Below are 23,376 nucleotides of genomic sequence, written 5' to 3' on the forward strand. Positions count from 1 at the left end.
CAAGCAGCCCGGAGCCCAACGTCCACCCCTCTCCCCCCCCCCCCCCCCCCCCCCCCCAACCTCGAACATGGGGCGAGTGTCCTTCCTCGGGGTGGGGAGGGGGGTATCGGGGCACTCCCCCTCCCCTTTCCCTCATTAAGAAAAAATCGACAACAATAACAACAGAAGATAAACAGACCGCACGTTAATCCGAAAGAGTGAGAGATTAATAATGAAACCAGCAGTGGAACATGGTTGGGGTGGGGGGGGAGTGGGGGTTTGAGCAGTCAGGGGTCAAAAAGGGTCAAAGGTGAGGTATCGCCCTTTAATCCACCGTCCGCTTCTCACTGTATTTCCTGCCGGCATGGGCTGAACAGGCCGAATAGCCTCCTTCTGTGCTGTAACCATTATATGATTCCATGAAATACTCTGGTGGGGGCATAATCTTGAAATTAGAGCTGGGCCATTTAGGAGAGAAAGTACTTTTTCACATAAAGGGTAATAGAAATCTGGAACTCCCCAAAACGCAATGGATGCTCGGTCAATTGAAATTTTCAAGACTGAGTTTGATGTATTTTTGTTGGGCAGAGATATCAAGGGATATGGAGCCAAGATAGGCAAATAGAGTTGAGTTGCAGATTAGCCGTGATCTAATCAAAAGGCGGAACAGGCTCAAGTGGCTGAATGGCCGACTCCCGTTCCTGTTTATCTGGTAGCCAGCAAAGGGTGCACATCTACAAGGAGTAGGGGAATGTGAATCCAAATGCATGCTTCCTGGCACATACATAAATGGGTTTCAGGTGCATGGCAGTTTAGTTAGTCCTGGTATTCTGAATATAATAATAACAGGTCCATAATAAATCAGAGTCTGGACAGGCAATACTATTGCATTGAAATACAAAAGCAAGGCAAAACCATTTCCCATGCATTGACACTGTAAATATGGTGCTGCTGTGGATGAAACCTATTGTTCACTCTACTGAGTAGGTCACAGGTGTGCACAACATCACAGTGGACACCTTATGAATTGGAAAGTTTCTTTTCATTAGATGGTTAGGATTATCATTAGGACTCAAGTGGGGAAAGCTGATCATTTTTAGTGACCCCTGCTGCCCAAGGAAAACTTGGTTCTTGGATCATCTCTCATGGACTTTCACTTGCCCATTTCAGTTCCCATACAGACAGGATCTGTTGTTGCAGACTTCTTGTACATCACCATGAAGGGCTTAATACTAACTTCGACGATCTGGCGAGGCCTTCATTGTTACCAAAGCCGAGGACCACCCCAGTGTAACCAAAGCACAGGATTGACTGGCCCTGACTTTAATTAAACCCTATTACAGGAAACTTTGTGCTATCCGGCACCGACGGGACCGAGCTGTTGCCGTTCCTTCAAAACTGCCGGACACACCAGCGTTAATGTTGAAGCATACGGAGCTTTTCATCTCCGTATCTGACAACAAACACTGTTGCTTAGCAACAGCTTCTAAACAGTCGGCCCGTACCTTGGAAGCGTCTCTCTGAAGCTGTTGCTAAGCTACAGAGACTTTGCAGAGCCTGACTGTTGGGGGAAAAAAAAGCCACGAGAAGAAAAAAACCTAACAAAACGGCTCCTGATTTTTGCCGGTGGCTCGAGCTTGCCGGACATTTAGCCTCCGGATAACACAGTTTCCTGTATATCCCCCCAATACTACTCCACAGTTGATATCTTCCTCCAATATTTGCATCTTGCTGTGTATTTTCGGCTTTAAAGATGGTCAGGGATAAAAATACATATAAAGGCCACTCATTTAAAGTTTTCACAGAATAATGGATAAAGGTGTGGAATTTGATCCCCAAAGCAACAGAAAAAAAATCCCAGAATACCATTTAATAAAATGGAATTTAATTTATTCAGTCATTGTAAATCACTAGTCCTAATGTTATCCCCTACGTGGTATAAACGCCCGAGTACAAATTTCAGAAAGATCATAGTTATTCTCCCTGGTTAGTGTCATCAGTCACTCCTTTATAAACCCCTCATGATTGGGAGTTTACTTTCACTACCCAATATCCAGATAGTATGGCCCAGGAGGTCTAACAATGAGAGCCACTTGCGATATACATTGGATGCTATAATCTGCTGCACGTGTCCTCACATATGTGTTTGCAATTTTTCAAAAGGTGGACTGATTAAAATTTTAGTGAGATGAGACCAAATACAAATTGTAAAGCTTTCATTAAGTGAACATTCAGAGCAGCAGATCTCACCCTACTTCATCTTAACTTCCATCCCACCTTATAAATAAGAAAAATAATAAACCACACCACCCTGTTCCAGTTAGCAAGTTAAACAACACATGCTTTTGGTCAGCCCCATCAATGAATCCAACCAAGGTTTGCTGTGGGACTTGGGCAGTCTTCCTGTGGAAGAGAGCCAAGTCCTCACCTGCTTTTCTCAGCTGACCTTACCAACTGAACAAGAAGATGTGTTGCTCTCTTCTTTTGTTGGCTATGAGCACAGAAAGTTGCGGGCTGCCCGTGCTCAGTCAACCTATTCAGGATTTGGTCAGTAGTGCTGCCAGTGGAGGCCTCCATCATCCGACCCCTGTTGTGAATGCATGAATTCAGATCCTCCCTACATCTCCAGTGTGAGTGTGGCACCCACCGTTATTATTGCGTAAAGTCCCCCAGCAATTTGTGGCAAGGACAAGATACCCATAAGCTGTGAATTGCCACAAATAGCGGGACAATTTGTGCTACTCCACCGTTAGCCTCGTAAAAGCGGGAGATCGCCGTCAACCTCCCCATGAGTGTCAAGAAATTGCCGGATTTGTGCTGTAAATACAAATTAATCTCGCAGCAGCCATTTAGGGCTGTTAATTCATGTTGTACGGACCCTGTTAATGACGTAATTTATGGCCCTGACATAACACTCAACCTTGGAGGCCCAGAAAGGGAACAATGAAACTGTGGATTCTCACTCCAGCAGGTAATAAATTGGTCAGAGGATTTTAAATTTTACATTTTTTTCTTGCTTTTTTCTTTTGTCCCTTTTTTTTCTCTTAATTCACTCTTTCTTACCCCTCTCTTTATATCTAATTTGACTCTAATTAACCCTGTTTCCTTCGCTGTCGTTCACTCTGTTTCTTTCCGTATCCTTAAATTTAATTGATTAAGGGGATAGACCATTGGATCTAATGTTCAGGAGGTCCCAGATGTCTCGTTGACGTCACCATGCCATTATCAACTCGCATTAAGAACATAAGAAATAGGAGTAGGCCATTCGGCCCCTTGAGCCTGCTCCGCCTTCAGTAAGATCATGACTGATCTTCTACCTCAACTCCACTTTCTTGCACTATTCCCATATCCCTTGATTCCCTTAATATCCAAAAATCTATCGATCTTTGTCTTGAATATACTCAATGACTGAGGCTCCACAGCTCTCTGGGGTAGAGAATTCCAAAGATTCACCACCCTCCGAGTGGAAAAAAATTCTCCTCATCTCAGTCCTAAATGGCCGACCGCTTATTCTGAGACTGTGACCCCTGGTTCTGGACTCCCTAGCCTGGGGAAACATCCTCCCTGCATCTACCCTGTCGAGCCCTGTAAGAGTTTTGTATGTTTCAATGAGATCACCTCTCATTCTTCTAAACTCTAGAGCATATAGACCTAGTCTACTCAATCTCTCCTCATAGGACAATCCCCCCATCCCAGGAATCAGTCTGGTGAACCTTTGTTGCAATCCCTCTGACAAGTATATCCTTCCTTAGGTAAGGAGACCAAAACTGTACTGTACTCCAGGTGTGGTCTCACCAGGGCCCTATATAATTGCAGTAAGACGTCTTTACTCTTGTACTCAAGTCCTCTTGTAATAAAGGCCAACATACCATTTGCGTTCCTAATTGCTTGATATACCTGCATGTTAAATCTCAGTGATTCGTGTACAAGGACACCCAGGTCCCTCTGAACACCAACATTTCCAATTCTCTCACCATTTAAAAAATATTCTGCTTTTCTATTTTTCCTACCAAAGTGGATAACTCCACATTTCTCCACGTAATACTCCATTTGCCATGTTCTTGCCCACTCACTTAGCCTGTCTATATCACCTTGAAGCCTCTTTGCATCCTCCTCACAACTTGCATTCCCACTTAGCTTTATATCATCAGCAAACTTGGATATATTACATTACATTTGGTTGCCTCATACAAATCATTGATATAGATTGTGAATAGCTGAGGCCCAAGCACTGATCATTGCAGTGCCCCACTAGTTACAGCCTGCCAACCTGAAAATGACCCATTTATTCCTACTCTCTGTTTTCTTTCCGTTAACCAATCCTCAATAAGCGGCACTTACTCACCAATAACCTGCTCACTGATGCCCAGTTTGGGTTCCGCCAAGACCACTCGGCTACTGACCTCATTACAGCCTTGGTCCATACATGGACAAAGGAGCTGAATTCCAGAGGTGAGGTGAGAGTAACTGCCCTTGACATCAAGGCAGGATTTGACCAAGTGTGGCATCAAGGAGCCCTAGTGAAACTGAAATCAATGGGAATCGGGGGGGAAACTCTCCATTGGCTGGGGTGATACCTAGCACAAAGGAAAATGGTTCTGGTGGTTGGAGGTCAATCATCACTGCCCCAGGACATCGCTGCAGAATTTCCTCAGGGAATTGTCGTAGGCCCAACCATCTTCAGCTGCTTCATCAATGACCTTCCCTCCAACATAAGGTCAGAAATGGGGATGGTCGCTGATGACTGCACACTGTTCAGTGTCATTCACAACTCCTCGGATAATGAATAATAATAATAATAATTCAACTTTATTGTCATTGCACAAGTACATGAACAACGAAATGTGATCTTGCAAGCTCCCATGAGTCCAGTACAAATAACATTAACATTAAACGTAAATAGCAGTCCATGTCTGCATGCAACAAGATCTGGACGACATTCAGGCTTGGGCTGATAAGTGGCAGGTAACATTCGCGCCACGCAAGTCATAGAGTCACAGGCCTAGAAATTCGGTTGGCAGCGCCAGCGATTAGCGCCTAATGAGTCCGAAATTTGGGGCGTTACCCAATGTTCGGGCGGGCGCAATGAAGATAGTGACACCTCCATTATTGACTATACATTTAGCACCTGCGCTAACTGTTAGCGCACGCCCGCGTGCGCAGGCAGATCATGACGTCATTTCAGTGTGCAACGCCTTTTTGGCACCCCTGACCGGATATTCGGTGGCGCCCGGAACCTTTCTGCCCAGCGCTATTAGTGACAGTTCGATGGAACGTTCCCAGGCCCTTCTCGGAGTCGGGGGGCGCTATTTAAAGGGGACAGCTCTAGTATAAAAGCTGCAGCCACTTGGCCTGTTCATTGTGATCGTTGCTGGAGAGAGTTGGTGAGCTACTGTTGAGCAGTTTTTTTGGGATTTAGCCTTCGAATACTTGGGACCTTCAGACCTGTCCGGAGCAGTTGGAGCGCTACACATTACAGCGTGTTGCCTGTCTGGCATCGGAATGGGAGCTGCTTTGGAGGGGAATGTCCTCATGGCCAGACACTTGGAAGGGGCACAGAGACGGCGGGAGAGAGGGCCGGGATTGGCCAGAAGGAGGAGGGGCAATGGAGGTCGGCCAATCCGAAGATACGCTGCGAGGGTATTCAGGCAGCAGGTGTCATACCTTGCCATGTTGGAGGAGCAGTGTGTGCGAAGGCTCCGATTCGGTAAGGAGGTTGTGACTGAGCTGTGCCACCTGCTTGCTGAGGATCTGCAGCCGCGTCTACGGTGCAGGACCTCTCTGTTGGTGGCCAGCGGATCCTTTCAGTCAGCCACTGGGGACATTGCGAATATATCTCAGTTTGCAGTGCATTGTTGCATCCGGCAAGTGACAGCTGCCCTTTATAGAAGAAGGCGTCAATTCATCACCTTCCCTCTGACCCTGGAGAAGCAGGCGGAGCGCGCGCAGGGCTTCGTTGCTATTGTGGACTTCCCCATGGTGCAGGGGGCGATTGATTGCACACACGTGGCTTTGCGGGTGCCATTACTGAATCCTGAGGACTTCCGCAACCGCAAGGGGTTCCACTCCCTCAATGTCCAGCTGGTCTGTGACCACCGCCAAATGATCATGGCAGTCAACGCGCAATTCCCTGGGAGCAGCTACGATGCGTTCATCCTGTGGCAGACCTCAGTTTCTGACCTTTTTGAGGGGCCGGCTCGCCCACGAGGCTGGCTTCTTGGTGACAAGGGCTATCCTCTCTGCCCATGGCTCATGACCCCACTCCGTTTGCCTGCCACCCCGGCAGAAGAGCTGTACAACAGCAGCCATCGGGCAACCAGGAACATTGTGGAGCACACTATTGGTGTGCTCAAACAGCGTTTCCGCTGTCTAGACCATTCGGGGGGAGCCCTGCAGTACTCGCCGGAGCAAGTGGGTCGCATCGTCGTCGTCTGCTGCATGCTCCACAACTTGGCCATTCGACGAACCCAGCCAATGCCAGCTGTCCCTCAAGGTCCAGCAGAGCAGGAGGAGGAGGAAGAGCAGGAGGAGGAGGAGCATGTGGACGAGGAGGAGGAGGAAGAGCAGGAGGAGGAAGATGGGAGGGCTCCTGAAACTGGAAGGGCCATCCGTCAGAGGCTCATCAGGACTCTGTTCGAGGCCCCTCTGACGGAATGATGGGTGTCAATCGTCCTGCGTACTTCGGATCGTACAAAGCCTCTGAAGGCCACCATGAGTGTAAATAGTTACGCGTACCATTGTAAATTAAAACTTTTCTTTATTGTCAAAAAAGTCCTTCCTTCCAGCATAACTACGTCATGTCAACAGAAACCATAATTAACAAAATAACAGTTAACTCTTTGGCAAAGCCGCAAAACTAAACAAACCATTTCCAACAATCACAACAGGTGAGGGAGTCCTTGAATTTGGGCAAAGAAACGTCTCGGCACCTCCCTCTGCTGCTGGCCCCTTGATGGAGACCGACTTCTCTTTCGCGGTCAGCCCCTTCCCTCCCTGCTGCTCCTACGTAATTGAACCCCAGTGGCGGCGTCAAGGCTGGGGGACGCCTGCTGACTGTCTGGAAGCGCAGAAGCCCCTGAGGGACAGCCTGGACGACCTCTGGGCTTGGAGGGTGCGGAGGCTGGCTGCTTGATCTGGCCATGGCTGGAAGCAGTCTGCACTGCAGGTGGTGGCAGCTGCACTGTAGAAGTAGCAGCGGTGGCATGAGCAATGGTCACCTGCCGAGAGAGGACACCTGCACCATGTTCGGGCGACACACGGGCTCTCTGAGGGGACCGGCTCGGCTCATCCGTCACAATCGACTGCTTCACTGATTCCTGGCCTCGTGTGGTACTGGAAGGGCCCGGGGTGATCCTAGCTGATGCAGATAGGGTGGCAGCAGTGAGAGTTCGCGTTGCCTCAATCTGGGTGTTGACGAGGCCAGCAAGTGACTGCGTGGCAGCAGTAAGGACCTGTGTGGCAGGTGCCAGTGCTTCGGAGAAGCCCTGGACAGTTATTTCCATTGCTTCGGACAAGGCCGGAGCAGTCCGTTCCACTGCCTTGGACAAGCCCTGGACAGACCTTTCCAGGGATTGTCCGAAGCTCTGAACAGTCCTTTCCATAGCGGCCTCGAAGCCCTGGACAGTCCTCTCCATTGCTGCCCCGAATCCCTGGACAGTCCTCTCCATTGCTGCCCCAAAGTCCAGCACACACTCTGCCAGTGTTTCTATCGACTGAGGCATCCTCCCCACTGCAGCCATAAGCTCAGTCAGTGTGCCTGAGCCGGGCCTGGGTGCTCATTTCAGCCAGACTACGCACCTCCTCTGCACTCTGTGCAGCAGTCATCGCTCCCTGCCTTGCCCTCCGGGGAGCCGGCGCCCGAACTTGCCTACCCCCCTCGCGTAGCTGCAGGCCGCTTGTTCCGGCAACTGGCTCCTCATCAGAACCGCACCCCCCCTCCCCTCCAGGGAGCTACTATCCCCAGTCTGCAGATGTGTAGGCTCCCCTGAGGCTGGAACGGATGGTCCGGCTTCCTCCTGATCCTCGCCTCCGGAGGCACTGGCACTGGCAGCTTCAGGGCGTGGATCCTGAGTTGGTGATGCAGCATCTGAAAGCAGGGAGGTGGAAGAGTGGCTTTAGCAAAAGGACAGGTTGGCGGCAAGGCATGCCAGATTGCGGCAAGGCTCTGACATGGCTCCACAATGAGAAAGCATGCTGGCGGGTGTAATGATCAATGACATGTCATTCTATAGTGGACACTAGGTGGAGCCGTAGAGCTGTATATAGCTGTATGTATAAGACTACACTACCCAGCTGTATGTGTTTAAGACTACATTACCCATGAGGCACTAGGCTACCCACAAGGCAACAGTCAAGATGGAAGCCTCTACAGATACTGTACCTAGTCCACATGTGCTCAATAAAAGTGTCTAGCAAAAGCTAGCTGTGTTCATAATAAGAATGTCTACTTATTAATGAACATAAGAGCGGGGGGACCAAGTGGAAGGAGACAGCTGTAAAAGGTGAGAACCTTACCATCGCTGTCGACAATGGGGTTGGCAGCTGCAGTGGTAACGGGACCACTCAGACGCCTTGGGGGAGAAATTGGGTGAGTAGCGCCACCTGTTAGCGCCTAAAGAGGCAGTCAGTGGCTGTAGCGCCACTGGCTGTGTCTCCCGCGATATGCAGTAGGGGCGCTAATGGTGGCGTCAGGCATTTGCGCTGCGCCGCCACCGATGACATCATCGGTGTGTGCAGCGCCCCATTCGTGCCCCGTTCGCGATATTTGGTAGCGAACGGCGCTGTTGCGCCGTTCGCTACCCGCGCCCGGTTCACGGGGCCTTACTGTGCCGGCAGCGGTGCAAGTTAAGGTGGAGGTGCGGGGCGGCCGCTTTTTCGGCGGCCACCTGCCAGCACCTCTGTCCCTGGCCTCCTAAACCCCCCCCCCCCCCCCACCGCGGCATTGCCGGCTGTTTCCCGAGAGCCCGGTACTTCTCCTTGGTGCCGGGCTCATTTGCCGGCACTCGCGAGCGGGGATCGCGCTGTTGCAGGCACCTCCCCCTTAACAGTGGGAGGAAGGCCTGCAGCGTGTCGTGCCGCAATAATCAGTTTCAGCGCCCTAAGAGGGACGCAGAGCGCCTCGAGCCTCGCCACGTGTCACTCGAGGGGCACTGAAACTGAATTTCTGGCGATCGGTATTACTCCGATCGCTGCGCTAAATCCTGCGCTCAGGCAACTTTTGCGCCACTTTGGCGCCCCAACCCATTTTCTAGGCCCTTGAGCCAAATGTGCATGTATGTGCCCAGAAAGGGCCATGGGTGCTTGCTGACAGATGGCCATTGGGGCATCGCGCACCCTGTAGCCATGAAGTCAGGTGCAGATGGAGGGAATCAGAAGTTTGCATAAACACTCACCCTAACGATCCGAGTGAGGTCATTGAATTTCTTCCTGCACTGAACAGGGCTCCTGGTCGCCATGCTGCTGGAGTTGACCCTCTGACAAACATCCCTCCAAGCTCAGCGGTACTCCTTTTGATTCAGCCTCCTGCCATTGTCAGGATAGAGAACATCTCGACGACGCTCCACTGCGGACACCAACTGCTCCAGAGCCTCCGTGCTGAAGCGCTCTGCTCTCTGTCTCACCTTCTCCATCCTGACCAAGTTTTTTGCGCCAGAGAAGGGCGAGCGCCGATTCTGAGGCCTACAGGGTGATGAGTGTGGAAGCTGAGGCTGACTGACCCACCCCTTTAAGAGCCGACCGGCGCCTGGCAGTCTCGTGGTTATCGGTAATTGAGATCACCTGCGCTGCGCCCGTCCGCGTCGATATTGGGTAGCGCCGGAAGTTTTGCGTCTTAGGAGGCCCATGCAACGTCTGAATTCGCGCCTCAATCCCCTTTGGGGGCGATGCAACCCAATATCGCGCCAGGCGGTGATAAGTTTCGTCTGGCTATAAACTTTGCGCAGCGCCAGTTCTAACGCCTCAAGCGGGGCTATACCCAATTTCTAGGCCACAGAGTCATAACGGCACAGAAGGAGGCCATTCAGCCCATTGAGTCCGTGCCAGCTGTCTGTAGAGCAATCCAGTCAATCCCATTCCCCCACTCTATCCCCGTAGCCCTGCAAGTTTATTTCTCTCAAGTGCCTATCCAGTCTCACCTTGAAAACATTGAGTGCGTCCACTTCCACCAGCGAGTTCCTAAAAAAGCTGCCTAAAAAAGTTTTCCCTCTCATCCCCCCTGTATCTCTTGGCCAAAACCTTAAATCTGTGTCCCCTAGTCCTTGTACCATCAACTAGTGGGAAAAGCCTTTCCCCGCCTAGCCTATCCGAACCTGTCATAATCTTGTACACCACTATCAAATCACCCCGTAACCTCCTTTGCTCTAATGAAAACAAATCCAGCTTCTCCAACCTGTCCTTGTAGCTAAGATCCCCCATCCCTAGAACCATTCTGGTAAATCTCTGCGCCCTCTCGAGGGCTTTTACATCCTTCCTAAAGTGTGGTGACCAGAACTGGACGCAATACTCCAATTGTGGCCTAACCAGCGCTTTTATAAAGGTTCAGCATTACTTCTGTACTCAATACCTCTATTTATGAAGCCCAAGATCCCATATGCTTTGCTAACCACTCTCTCAATATGTCTCGCCACCTTCAGGGACCTATGCACATTAACTCCCAGGTCACTCTGTCCCTGCACACTCTTTATAACTGTACCATTAAGTGTATATTGCCTCTCCCGGTTCCTTCTGCCAAAATGCATCACCTCTCACTTCTCTGTATTAAATTCCATCTGCCACTTGTCTGCCCATTCTGCTAGCCTTTCTATGTCCTTTTGCAGTCGATTGGTATCATCATCACTGTTTGCCACACCCCCAAGTTTGGTGTCATGGGCAAATTTAGAAATTCTACAATATCCAGGTCACTTAGTGGCCCCAGCACTGACCCTTGGGGAACACCACTGTCTACCATACTCCAGCCTGAAAAACAGCCATTTACCACAACTTGCTGTTTTCTGTCCTTAAGCCAATTCCTTATCCAAGCTGCCACTGACCCACCTATTTCATGAGCCTCAATTTTGTTAACCAGCCTTCTATGTGGTACTTTGTCAAATGCCTTCTGAAAATCCATGTAGACAACATCCATTGCATTTCCTTCATCAATCCTCCCTGTTACTTCATCAAAAAATTCAATTGGATTAGTGAAACACAATCTGCCTTTTACAAATCCGTGATGGCTCTCCTTAATTAGCTTAAACTTCTCCAAGAGCCCGTTAATTTTTTCCTTGATTATTGTTTCTAAAAATTTACCCACCACTGATATTAAACTGACCGGCCTGTAGTTACTAGGATTGTCCTTGCACCCTTTCTTGAACAATGATGTCACATTTGCCACTTTCCAATCCTCGGGCACCTCCCCCGCATCTAGGGAAGATTGGAAAATTACGGCAAGCCATTCTACCATCTCCTCCTCCAATAAACTTTGCAACCTGGGATGCAAGCCATCTGGACCAGGCGACTTATCCACTCTAAGCATACCCAGCCTTTCTAGTACATCCTGTCTATCAGTTTTCACCCCTTCCATTGCTTCTACCTTTTCCACTTATACTGACTGATATTTTGTCAGCATCCACCTCCTTAGTGAACACCGATACAAAGTACTCATTGAATATTCTGGCCTTGCCCTGTGCCTCTAAGCATATATCACCTTCTTTGTCCCTAATAGGCCCCACCCCGCCTCTTACTACCCGCTTACTGTTTACATGCCAGTAGAAGATTTTTGGGTTCAACTTTTATGTTAATGGCATTTTACTCTCATATTCTCTCTCTGCCAATCTTATTTTCATCTTCACTTCCCCTCTCAACTTATTGTATTTGGTATGATTCTCCTTTGAAGAATTCACCTGACCTGCATCATACATCCTCTTTTTTTGTTTCATCATCTTCTCTATCTCCCTCGTCATCCAAGGAGCCCTTGCTTTGGTTCCCTTACCCTTCCCTCTTGTTGGAATGTACCTAGCCTGTACTTGGAACATCTCCTCCTTAAAGATCTCCCATTGTTCCATTACAGTTTTTCCTGTCAGTCTTTGGTTCCATTTTACTCTGGCTAGATCCTTTCGCATCCCATTGAAGTTGGCCCTATTCCAGTTTAGAAGTTCCACTCTAGATTGTTCCTTGCTGCTCTCCATTGCTAATCTAAATCTTATGATACGATGCCAGGCAATGACTATCTCCAACAAGCAAGAGTCTAACTCACGCCACTTGACATTCAACAGCATTACCATCGCTGAATCGCCCACCATCAACATCCTGGGGGAGTCACCATTGACAAGAAACTTAACTGGACCACCCACACACATACTGTGGCAACAAGAGCAGGCCAGAGGCTGGGTATTCTGCAGCAAGTGTCTCCGCTCCTGACTCCCCAAAGCACAAGTGAGGAATGTGATGAAATACTCTCCACTTGCCTGGATGAGTGCAGCTCCAACAATACTCAAGAAGCTCGACACCATCCAGGACAAAGCAGTTCGCTTGATTGGCACCCCATCCACCACCATAAACATTCACTCCCTCTACCACCGGCGTACCGTGGCTACAGTGTGTACCATCTACACGATGCACTGCAGCAATTCGCCAAGGCTTCTTCGACGGCACTTCTCAAACCCCGACCTCTTCCATCTAGAAGGACAAGGGTAGCAGGGCAAGTCGCACACCATCCTGATTTGGAAGTATATCGCCATTCCTTCATGGTCGCTGGGTAAAATTCCTGGAACTCCCTCCCTAACAGCACTGTGGGAGTACCCTCACCACATGGACTGCAGCGGTTCAAGAAAGCGGCTCACCACCACCTTCTCGAGGGCAATTTGGGATGGGCAATAAATGTTGGCCTTGCCAGCGACGCCCACATCGCACGAACAAATAAGTAAATGTTAAAAAATCCATGCTAGTATATTACCCCCAATCCCATGAGCCCTAATTTTGTTTAATAACCTCTTGCATTTCCAGCAATTTGTGGTCAAACCTAAGGGGGAGTTGAAAAATCCATTCGGTGAGATGCGCCGTTCCAACAATTTCTGGGCCAAGATAACGAACCAACTATTGTCTCAAGATAACCGTTTCAGTGGTTGGCTCATTAACTTTTGGAAGAACCTGTTAACATACCAGTCTCTCTGTCTCATAGAATGCAGCATGTTGCTGACCTATGAACCGAAGGCCTTTTTGAGATAAACATTTAACTTAAGAGTCATGCTTTAATATAAATTATACAAAGATCCATCTGGCAAAATGGTCAATAATCCTGAAACATGACACCCCCTAATATTATAAAATAGAGATTCCTCTGACTCGCCATGAGCAATGGCACAGGAGAGCTACCAGTATTATAATTAAATCCTAAAACATCGGGTAAAAGTTACAAGCTTATATTGTAAAAAGTTAGATTAACAAAACTATTTACCCACCAAAAACTCGAGGGAGTAAAAACTGCTTTTAGTTTATATCTTAAAATCTTGGAAGCCTAACATTTTAGTACCTTAATGACATGTATGTGAGATAAATTCAGAAGTAACGACTGCTTTTGTTGTATGTTATAAACCACTTTCATTGGGACTCTCGTGTGCTGTACTGTAATTTAAAACTTTGATACTTTGCTGATTTATTGGGTGTTTTGTACTTAATGGTCAATTATGCTCTCGTTAGAAAAAGTTAAAGGAGTGGTTTTCAATAAATCTTTTATTACTGTTTAACATCCCTGCTGTGGATATTGTTTCTTTTGTTTTTTTTAAGGTAAAAAGCTACTGTTACAATCTGTTTTAAACCATGTATCTTGTTACATTTATTGTTGCTTTTTAATCTAATTAAGTTATTTGTAGTGCATACATTGTTAGTAAATGATATTGCTTTTGGTAATCTAGCCTTGTGTCTAGATTATCTTGTGTTAATATGATTGTGGGAAAGTTGTCTGTTTCAATAATATGAAATTGTGGGTGGGGGGGGAGGAGGGGGGATTTGGGGTAATTAAGTTGAGGGATGGCAGTGCTGGGGAATGGAATACTTTCCCACAATGGGTAGCTATTGTCAGCTTCAATTGCTTTCAAGTGAGGGATAGCATAACCAGATGCAGAATAAAGCTTTCTCTGCCTCGACCATTTCCCACATCAGCAGTATTTATAGTCCTTGAATGAAACTATCAATTTGTGTTGAATTGTGGACAGTTTTCTGCTGTGGACCCATACACATAAGGAACTGGATTAAGACTTTGAAATGCTCAGAATTATTTCACTTGGAACTCTCAAAACTGGCAGATGGACGCTATTGCATTAATCTGATTTGGATTTGAATCCAAGTTCCAGAGGAGAACGGGCTGTGTTTACCAGTCCCCATAAAAATTGTTTTCTGTTCAAGTAGGCATTATGTTCTTTTTTCCCCATTGCAGGTTGCTTGGATAGCTTGTGGAGACCCACTCCTTCCCTGAGTTTAGAAATATTTCTTTCTGCACTATTTTAGCATTTCAGTATATTTTTGTTTGATACAATGCCAAGAGGAGACTTCCAGACTGCGTGGCACATTACCTAGAAACAGTGCAGTGATTTCAAACAAGATGCACTTGGGACAGAACTGAACAAGCAAATTGGTCACTCCCTTTAATATCTGATTGCTTAAAGGGTCAGCTGTCTTATACTTAGGTTTTTTAATTTTTGTGGCAAGCTAGATATTTCAAAATTATAATAGACGAACATACCGGCCTGAACATGTTTGGAAAGTTCATTCTTTAAATTGTGATTTGTGCAACAATTTTGATTTTGTTCATTTGACTCAAAGAATGTTAAATAATTTTCTATTGCTGCTTTTGCCAGTTTCAAAAAGCAGCTTACATTCCCATCTGCCTGTGGGGACTGAATGAGCTGGAACCTTCTCCAGAAGCGGTAGTGTCTCTCATTTCTGCTTTGTCATAACAGTGGCCAATATCATGTCCAAGGTTAAAATATAGCCCATGATTTCAGTACTTCTCTCTTGTACTCTGTTGGTTGTTGCTTCTCTGATCTTTCCACCCTTGTTCCTTCAAAGCTACAGATGTGACAACCTATGTATTTTTCCACCTCCCTGCATTATCAGTATTGAAATCGAGACTTATTGCACTATTTTCCTTTCTTAATTTGTTCTTTAACTTGTGGAATTTTGATCTCCCTTTGTCTTGTCTTTCTGCTTAAATCTGCACTATAGGCCTTGGCCCTTCACTTGAATATTTTCTTTAATTGAAAAACTTAAGAGTAAGGATGTCTGCTTGGCTTGGTGGTAGTGATATTATGCCTCAGTCAGAATGTTGTGCATTTAAGCCCCACTCCAGGATTTGAGTACATAATCTAGGCTGACACTTCAGTATAGTATTGAAGGAGTGCTGCTTTGTTGGAGGTGCCACCTTTTGGATAAGATGTTAAATTGAGGCCCCATCTGCTTGTTCAAGAGGACCCAAAAAAATCCCATGGCACTATTTGAAGAGGAGAAGAGAGTTTCTCCTTTTGTCTTGGTTAATATTTATCCCTCAACTAACACCACCAAAAAAACTGGTTATTTATCTCACTTGCTGCATGCGAAAAGGTTGCCACATTTGCCAGCATAAGATTCACTAATTAGGCTGTGAAAGGCGCTATATAAATGCAGATGTGTTCTTTTCATTTGCTCGGTACAGATATTATAATTTGAAAGTTACAATTTTAGCTTACCCAACTAATTTATTTTCCTTTTTTTTGTCAGGATAAAGATGCAAAAATTTCATTCCTGCAGAAGGCTATTGATGTAGTAATGATGGTGTCTGGTGATCCTTTGTCTGTGAAGCCTGCACGTGTAGTGGCAGGTCACGAACCAGAGAAAACTAATGAGCTCTTGCAAACTATTGCAAAATGTTGTCTTAACAAGGTAAATGTTTTGGGGGAAACAACCCTGGGTTTGTGAAAGAACCAAGACTGGTATCAAGCACCCATTTGTTTAGGTACTCATTAAGGGGGAGGGATGTCAGAGGGGAAGAGGAAATTCGCATTTCTTTACATTGTCTGTGTTGAGCAGCCTTGGGGAAATTATGACTTATATTAGACAGAGTTCTGCTTCCTCTTCACTACTCTAATGTGTCCTAACCACAGTCTTGCCGCCATCCTGCACCACTATGACACTTCCATTTCTCACTCTTGCTATCCATGTGTTTTCTCCAAGACTGCCAATTAATATTGAATTGAGATGTTTTGGAGGACTACTTCAACAGCAAGATGTTTATAAAATGTTCAGCTGCTATTTGAACTGCACTCTGTGGAATACACTTGTGTGCATTAGTTCTTTAGGTACTTACATACTCCACTAATGTTAATTTTTGATGATTCTTGTCATTCCATAATACAACACCAAAGTAAAGGTGATCAACACTGAGTAATGGGGAAAAACAGTGGGGTAATAGAAGAGCACTGGAGCTCTATGGTCTAGGTTTTGCTGTCAAAATAATATTAATTTCACAACCACATCATTCTATCAATATAACAACAGAAAATGCTGGAAAAACTCAGCAAGTCAGGCAACATCCGTGGAGAGAAATTTGAGTTGACGTTTCGGGTTTGACCCTTCTTCAAAACTGGAGAGAAAAGGAACTAGATCGAAGGCAGGGCTGCGATCGGACAAAAGAATAAAAGAACCAAAAGAAGTAAAAGAGATTAGAAGCTAGACGAGATGGTAATAGGCTGTGATTAGGTGTAAAGTGTACTGGCAGGGCAAAAGATAGCTGCCAGGTGTGAGAGAGAAACAAAAGGAAAGGGGGGGGGGGGAAAGGAAAGGAGTGGAAAAATATAAGTGAAAATGAAATAGGGGCCGAGGTTATGATCTGAAATTGTTGAACTCGATATTGAGACCGGAAGGCTGCAGACTGCCTAATCGGAAGATGAGGTGAAGATTAGGCAGTCTGCAGCCTTCCGGTCTCAATATCGAGTTCAACAATTTCAGATCATAACCTCGGCCCCTATTTCATTTTCACTTATATTTTTCCACTCCTTTCCTTTCCCCCCCCCCCTTTCCTTTTGTTTCTCTCTCACACCTGGCAGCTATCTTTTGCCCTGCCAGTACACTTTACACCTAATCACAGCCTATTACCATCTCGTCTAGCTTCTAATCTCTTTTACTTCTTTTGGTTCTTTTATTCTTTTGTCCGATCGCAGCCCTGCCTTCGATCTAGTTCCTTTTCTCTCCAGTTTTGAAGAAGGGTCAAACCCGAAACGTCAACTCAAATTTCTCTCCACGGATGTTGCCTGACTTGCTGAGTTTTTCCAGCATTTTCTGTTGTTATTTCGGATTTCCAACATCTGCAGTATTTTGCTATCATTCTATCAATATAGTTTTTTTTTTAACTACGCCATCTGGGGAGTTAAATAGAATTAGAGGGCCAGAATTTGCTGTCAAAATAACGGTGAGGCTAATGGAGCTCGCTGTTATTTATGCGCAAATGGTACAGCAACTTCAGACGAGGACCAATTGCATGGTTAAACTCAAATATCCAAAAGTTGCTGTCTGAGATGCACCACCCCACCATTAGCTTTTCGAAAATGGCACCTCGTTGTCTGCCTCCCCATTGAAATGTATTGAATGGCATGAAGTTGCTGTATTTGTGTGGTAGGTATGAACTAAACTTGCCTCGGAAAGTTAAGTCTTGTCCATTCCAGTCTAAGTACCCTTATAACGATATGATAAATGTCAGTTACTGCCAGTCATCCTCTCTGGCACTGAAAATTAACTATTACAAGTGTGGAGTCTCATTCCTTCAGATTCCCTCCCCCCCCCCCCCCCCCCCCCATTCTTCACTTGTTTTTAACAACCAAACAGACCATAGAAAAGGGGCAGATGTATCAATCGGTAGGTCAAGTTAGCTGTAGCTCCTTAAAGTTGTTTTTAAAAAAATGACAAATAACAGAGTTGCTCCACAGTTTTAAGTGCTGGTGATAAATGAGCAATTACATTTTGGGAAGTGGGGGAGGGGTGGGACACTTCAGAAATATTTGGAATTGGTAGAAAAATCACATTGATCTTTTTCATTTTAAAATAGGAACGGAAAACCAAAAACCTTTACATCATGCCCTTTCCAACCATACTTTTTTTTGAAGGATTTAAATAGTACAATTCCCAGTTAGAAACTTTCTCCTGAAGATGGAATCCAGAAGTGCTTCAAAAACAATTAAATAGTCAGGGATTCAGCTGGAGATGGTACATGCTTAGAAAATGTAGTTGCCTGAGTGAACTCAACCAGTTGCTTTTTAAAAAAAAAAAAAAAAAAAAAAAATTCCAGCAAGGGACACCTGAATTTCTCACTGTCCTTTGAGGGTACAAATTAAAAAAAACAAGAGGTCCTGTCACTGTGGGTGGAGAGGAGACCCTGTTGTGGGAGTAGGGGAAAGAGAAATTCCATTTTGAGAGGGAAAGAAGAGAAACAGATGATGTTTGGAGGTGGGGATGGTGGGCGGGGAGAAGAGAAGAAATGAAGACTATAGTGGGGGATGAAGAAGAGAGATCCTGAAGCCAATTGCAGTAACCTCACTGTTGTATACTTGGTTCTAATAAATCCTTTTGAATAATCAATATATTTTATTGCTTGCAGAACAATTGTCTTTTCCATTAGTGGAAATGTTTGTACAAGATCTTTTTGACTGGAGGAGGAGGAGAAGAATATTTCCTTACTAATACCTTCCATGGAACTCAGATGTTTCACAAATAATCTCAAATTTCAGAGCTCATGAGCAGTGATGTTCCTGACTATATTGTACACGTTTGATTCCTAACTCATAAGTGGGCTAATTTCTCTGTCTTTTTAGAGCCCAGATGATTTTTTTGTTCATACTATTTATGGTTTGGTGCCATTGAGGTCAGCACTTCTTCAGTGTTGAGATGCTTTTAAAAAGCTGTATTTATTGAACAGACTGTATCAGGAAACAAAAGTGTTAGTTCCAGAAATCCACTATGAACAATTGATATTCAGTTCACACATGCTGTCTAAACTAAAGAATAGATTGAAACAATTTCATCTGCTTAAATGATTCTTTGGTTCCTTGGTTAGTGATCTAAATCCAGTTTAACAAAGCGTAGTCAATTTCAGGTTGCTATCTTAACACATTGTGTAATCCCATTATGAGGTTTCCTTTCCTGTGCCTTAAATAGCATACCAAACTATTTACTCTTCCATACTGTTTAATTAGGCATGTGCAATTTTTTTATTTTCCAAAATAGCAATAAGTCAAGCTGTTGCTTTGAGCATCCAAGATGATTGTAGCATTCAGTCAGTTCAGTACATACAGTTCTCCTGTTCAGACAGTTGAGGCTTATGGTGAACTTGGAGCATCGCCAGATATAATAACCCCATATCATGAAGTCCATGGAAACCAGATCTCAGACTGCTCCAGGGATGTCTTTCTACCAAAATAGCCTTTTCTAGGCATCAAAAAACAGATACTGCCTTTCTCTGCTGGAATATGCCTAAGGTTCCAATAAAACATGGAAACTATCCTACTTATGAGTCAGTACAACATAATCAGAACATTACTGATTGTATTAGGGCATTATGGGCATGTAGGGAATTGCTTTGGAGGTAGGAGACAGAGTTGGGATAATGGGTATGTCCTCCAACTGGCAGGATGTGACTAGTGGTGTACCTCAGGGATCTGTACTGGGACCTCAGCTTTTCACTATATTTATCAATGACTTGGATGAAGGAATAGAGAGCCTTATATCCAAGTTTGCTGATGACACTAAGTTAGGTAGTACAGAGAATAGTGTAGATGGGAGCAGGAAGTTGCAAATTGACATAGATAGATTAAGTGAGTGGGTAAGACTGTGGCGGATGGAGTTCAATGTGGGGAAGTGTGAGGTCATCCACTTTGGACCTAAGAAAGATAGATGATTGTATTTTCTAAATTGCAAGAAGCTAGGAACTGTGGAGGAGAAGAGAGATTTAGGAGTCCATGTACAGAAATTACTAAAAACTAGTGGATAGGTACACAAAATAATTAAAAAGGCTAATGGAATGTTGACCTTTATCTCAAGAGGGCTGGAATACAAAGGGGTGGAAGTTATGCTACAGTTGTATGACGCTCTGGTTAGACTGCATTTAAAGTAATGGCCCAGAAATTCAGGTCGGAGGCTTCCCGCGGGTGCAAGCTTCCGACCTGCACTTACCTAGCGTGCCGGCCATTGAGCTGTGGGCCCCCGTGGAATTGCGATCCTGGGCCTCCTCCAACTGTCGGCGCGCAGTGCTTGTGTATCCCTGGGGCGCAGTTAGTTCGATGCGTCCCCTGGCATCACGTGGGCCATGGAGAGCCAATGGTAGCAGGGATGCTTCATTCATAAGTTCGACAGGAAGACCTGTCAAACCTATAAATACTATAAGCCCCAAAACATCACTCAAACCTCAAATAATTTTTTTTTTAAATCACATTTTTAAAATAAACTATAAATTACATGAAATAACTATTTTAAAAAATAATTTAAATTTTTGAAAAAATTAATTACATTTTCTAACGGGGCTAAAAATAAACTTACCTTTCTTTAAAGTATTTAAAAATAATAAACCTGTGGGGAAAAATGTGTTAATTTTAATTAATTCACCACTTACCTTGTAAAAAGCAGGCCTTGCGCCTGCTTTTTAAAAGTGTAACTCCTGGAGACTTACCCTCCCGGAAAAACCTGCAAAAAAAACGTAAGTTCAATGCCCACGCACTGCCTCTCCTGCGCACGCGTTCCACCTCTGAACCCCTTCTTTCAGGGGAACGGAAGTGCCGGTTTCCTGCGCATGCGCAGTGCATGCACAAAACCGGCACTTCCATTGGGCTTACGGGTGAGTACCCCGTGCGTACTCACCTGCAGAGACCCAAATTTCTGGGCCAATATGTTCTATTCTGGGCACCGTACCTCAAGAAGGATATATTGGCCTTGGAAGGGGTGCAGCTGAGATTCACCAGAATGATACTGGGTCTAAAAGGGTTAAATTATGAGGATAGGTTGCATAGACTAGAATACTTTGTATTCCCTTGAGTATAGAAGATTAAGGGGTGATCTAATTGAGGTGTTTAAGATGATTAAACGATATGATAGGGTAGATAGAGAGAAACAATTTTCTCTGGTGGGGGAGTCCAGGACAAGCGGGTATAATCTTAAAATTAGAACTAGGTCACAGGGATGATGTCAGAAAGCACTTCTTCACACAAAGGGCAATGGAAATCTGGAATTCTCCTCTAAAAAGCTGTGGATGCTGGGTCAATTGAAAATTTCAAGACTGAGATAGATAGACCTTTGTTCGAGGCTATTACATACGAACATACGAATTAGGAGCAGGAGTAGGCCCCTCGAGCCTGCTCTGCCATTCAACAAGATCATGGCTGATCTGATTACTCCACATTCCCGCTTACCCCCGATAACTTTTCATACCCTTGCTTATCAAGAATCTATCTACCTCTGACTTAAAAATATTCAGACTCTGCTTCCACAGCCCTCTGAGGAAGAAAGTTCCAAAGACTCACAACCCTCTGATAAAAAATTTCTTCTCATCTCTGTCTTAAATGGGCGACCCCTTATTTTTAAATAATGACCTCTAGTTCTAGATTCTCCCACAAGAGGAAACATCTTCTCCACATCCACCCTCTAAACACCATTAAGCGATATGGGACCAAGGCAGGTAAATGGAGTTAAGATGCCGATCAGCCGTGACCTAATTGAATGGCAGAACAAGCTCTTGGGGCTGAATGGCCTACTCCTGTTCTTGTGTAGCGACAGCTGTCTCTTCCAGAAGCATCTTCAGTTAAATAATCTCGGTCTGTGGTCTCCCAAGAACCCCTCCCTGCCCTTTTACAATTGGTGAAAGTAGACAGTAAGTCCTCCCTTTTTGGTGGGGATGATGTTTACAAAAAGTGTCCAATTACAGGAACCATTGTCTTTTTTGTTGCTTAATTTCAATGCTTCCCTCACTTGGTGATTGAGAAAGGTGACAACAAGGGATGTGTAGTTTTGTATCAACTTTTTAACCTCTTAAAATCCAACATGGAAACAGGCGGTTTGGCCCAACCATTTGGTATTTGGTTGATGTTTTATCCTCTTCATGTTGGTGAGTTCCCAATCATTACTGTGAAGCTCAAGCATCCCTTATGGAGAGGGAAAATCAGAATGGGAAGGGTAGAGAAAATAATAAAAAAAAAATGTGATGTCTGTTACAAGGGAAGAATCCAACATGTAGAATTTCTTATAATGAAAAATAAAATTACACAACTGCTAGGTCAGAATGACATCAACTTATTTTATTCAAGTGTTAAGACACCCAGATGGTCTGTCTCATTCAGCTCTCTGTGGTCTGTGGTAGGGAGCTTTTCTAGTATGTAATCACCTACATAACCAGGGGAATGCTGCAAACAGAGGCACTTTGATTACCCAATTTGAAAGCTATGATTAACTAGAATAAAGTGTAAGTGGTTTGATTACAGTCTGGTTACCTCCTTTAGCTATTAATAGAAACAGTATTAAGCAATACCCCATTAGTTTGTTACAGTATCAATTTTTCATTGGGCAGAAATATTCCCCCTTTTGTCTTGATTGACATGTGTGTTATATTTGAGTGAGGAAAAAACGTGTTTTTTTTTTAAGTGGGGAGTATGAGCTCCACACGTCCAGGGAGACAATGGTGTATAATGTAAATCATAGGTTAACACCATGTGAATTTAAAGAGAAAGTGTATTCTATTGATTGGACACAAGGTGAAATATCTCTACAGTAGTTCTCAAACATCCCATTGGTACTCATAGTTTAGAACTCCTGGCTAGAGGCTCATTGGGAGGTATGTCAAGGCGATATAGTATTGGACTGTTTCACCAGTAGGTTCAGTCACCCCGTGGTTCTTGGTCACCCCGTACTGTCAGCCTTTCTCAAATATTAAAAATGTAATTGACATTTAGAGAGGTGTCTAAAGTAAACTTGAGGTGCAGCACACAGTCAAAAACAAGTGTCCCTGACTGGCAAGTTGAGAAGTCAAAAGCTGTGCTTTGGATAGACAACACCGTGGTAGTCTGATACATTACAAGCAGGGTGGGAACAAGTATTGATGAATGCCTTGATTGGACTTAATTGGCTGATGCACAGCCCTGTACTTTTTTGAGCAGTGGTGTCAGTTACTCAGCTTTCAGACTTGGAGCGAACATTGCACTGGAGAGTACGTCTGTTTGGGCTTCCAACTCCCTCTGGTTTTAGGTCCATAATTTCAGCACTTCTGTATCTCCATATTTGGATGTAGGATCATCAGTGACTTTGCCTCAGCTGGCTGGCATTGTTGATGGTTTTTCTGAATCCAGACTTTGTGGTCAAGAAATTCCAAATAGATTTCTTGAGAGATTTTGCAATTATAGTTGACCAAAGAATGTCCAGTCC

General features: G+C 45.1%; 1 protein-coding gene across 5 annotated transcripts in view; it reads left to right on the forward strand.

Annotated features, from left to right (window-relative positions):
• The window catches only part of ift54 (intraflagellar transport 54), a 220,132-nt gene that overhangs the window by 19,953 nt on the left and 176,803 nt on the right, over positions 1–23,376 (forward strand). For all 5 annotated transcript variants that reach the window (XR_015078122.1, XM_085985625.1, XM_085985622.1 and 2 more), the window contains one exon: positions 15,706–15,867. Coding sequence is in view for 4 of the 5 variants with exons in the window: in XM_085985625.1 (XP_085841751.1) it covers positions 15,706–15,867 (162 nt within the window). In the remaining variant the exon portion in view is untranslated. The remainder of the gene's footprint in view (positions 1–15,705; positions 15,868–23,376) is intronic.

Source organism: Somniosus microcephalus, chromosome 4 (assembly GCF_052327205.1).
Source record: "Somniosus microcephalus isolate GS21.2 chromosome 4, FLI_Smic_1.0, whole genome shotgun sequence".
Taxonomy (NCBI): domain Eukaryota; kingdom Metazoa; phylum Chordata; class Chondrichthyes; order Squaliformes; family Somniosidae; genus Somniosus; species Somniosus microcephalus.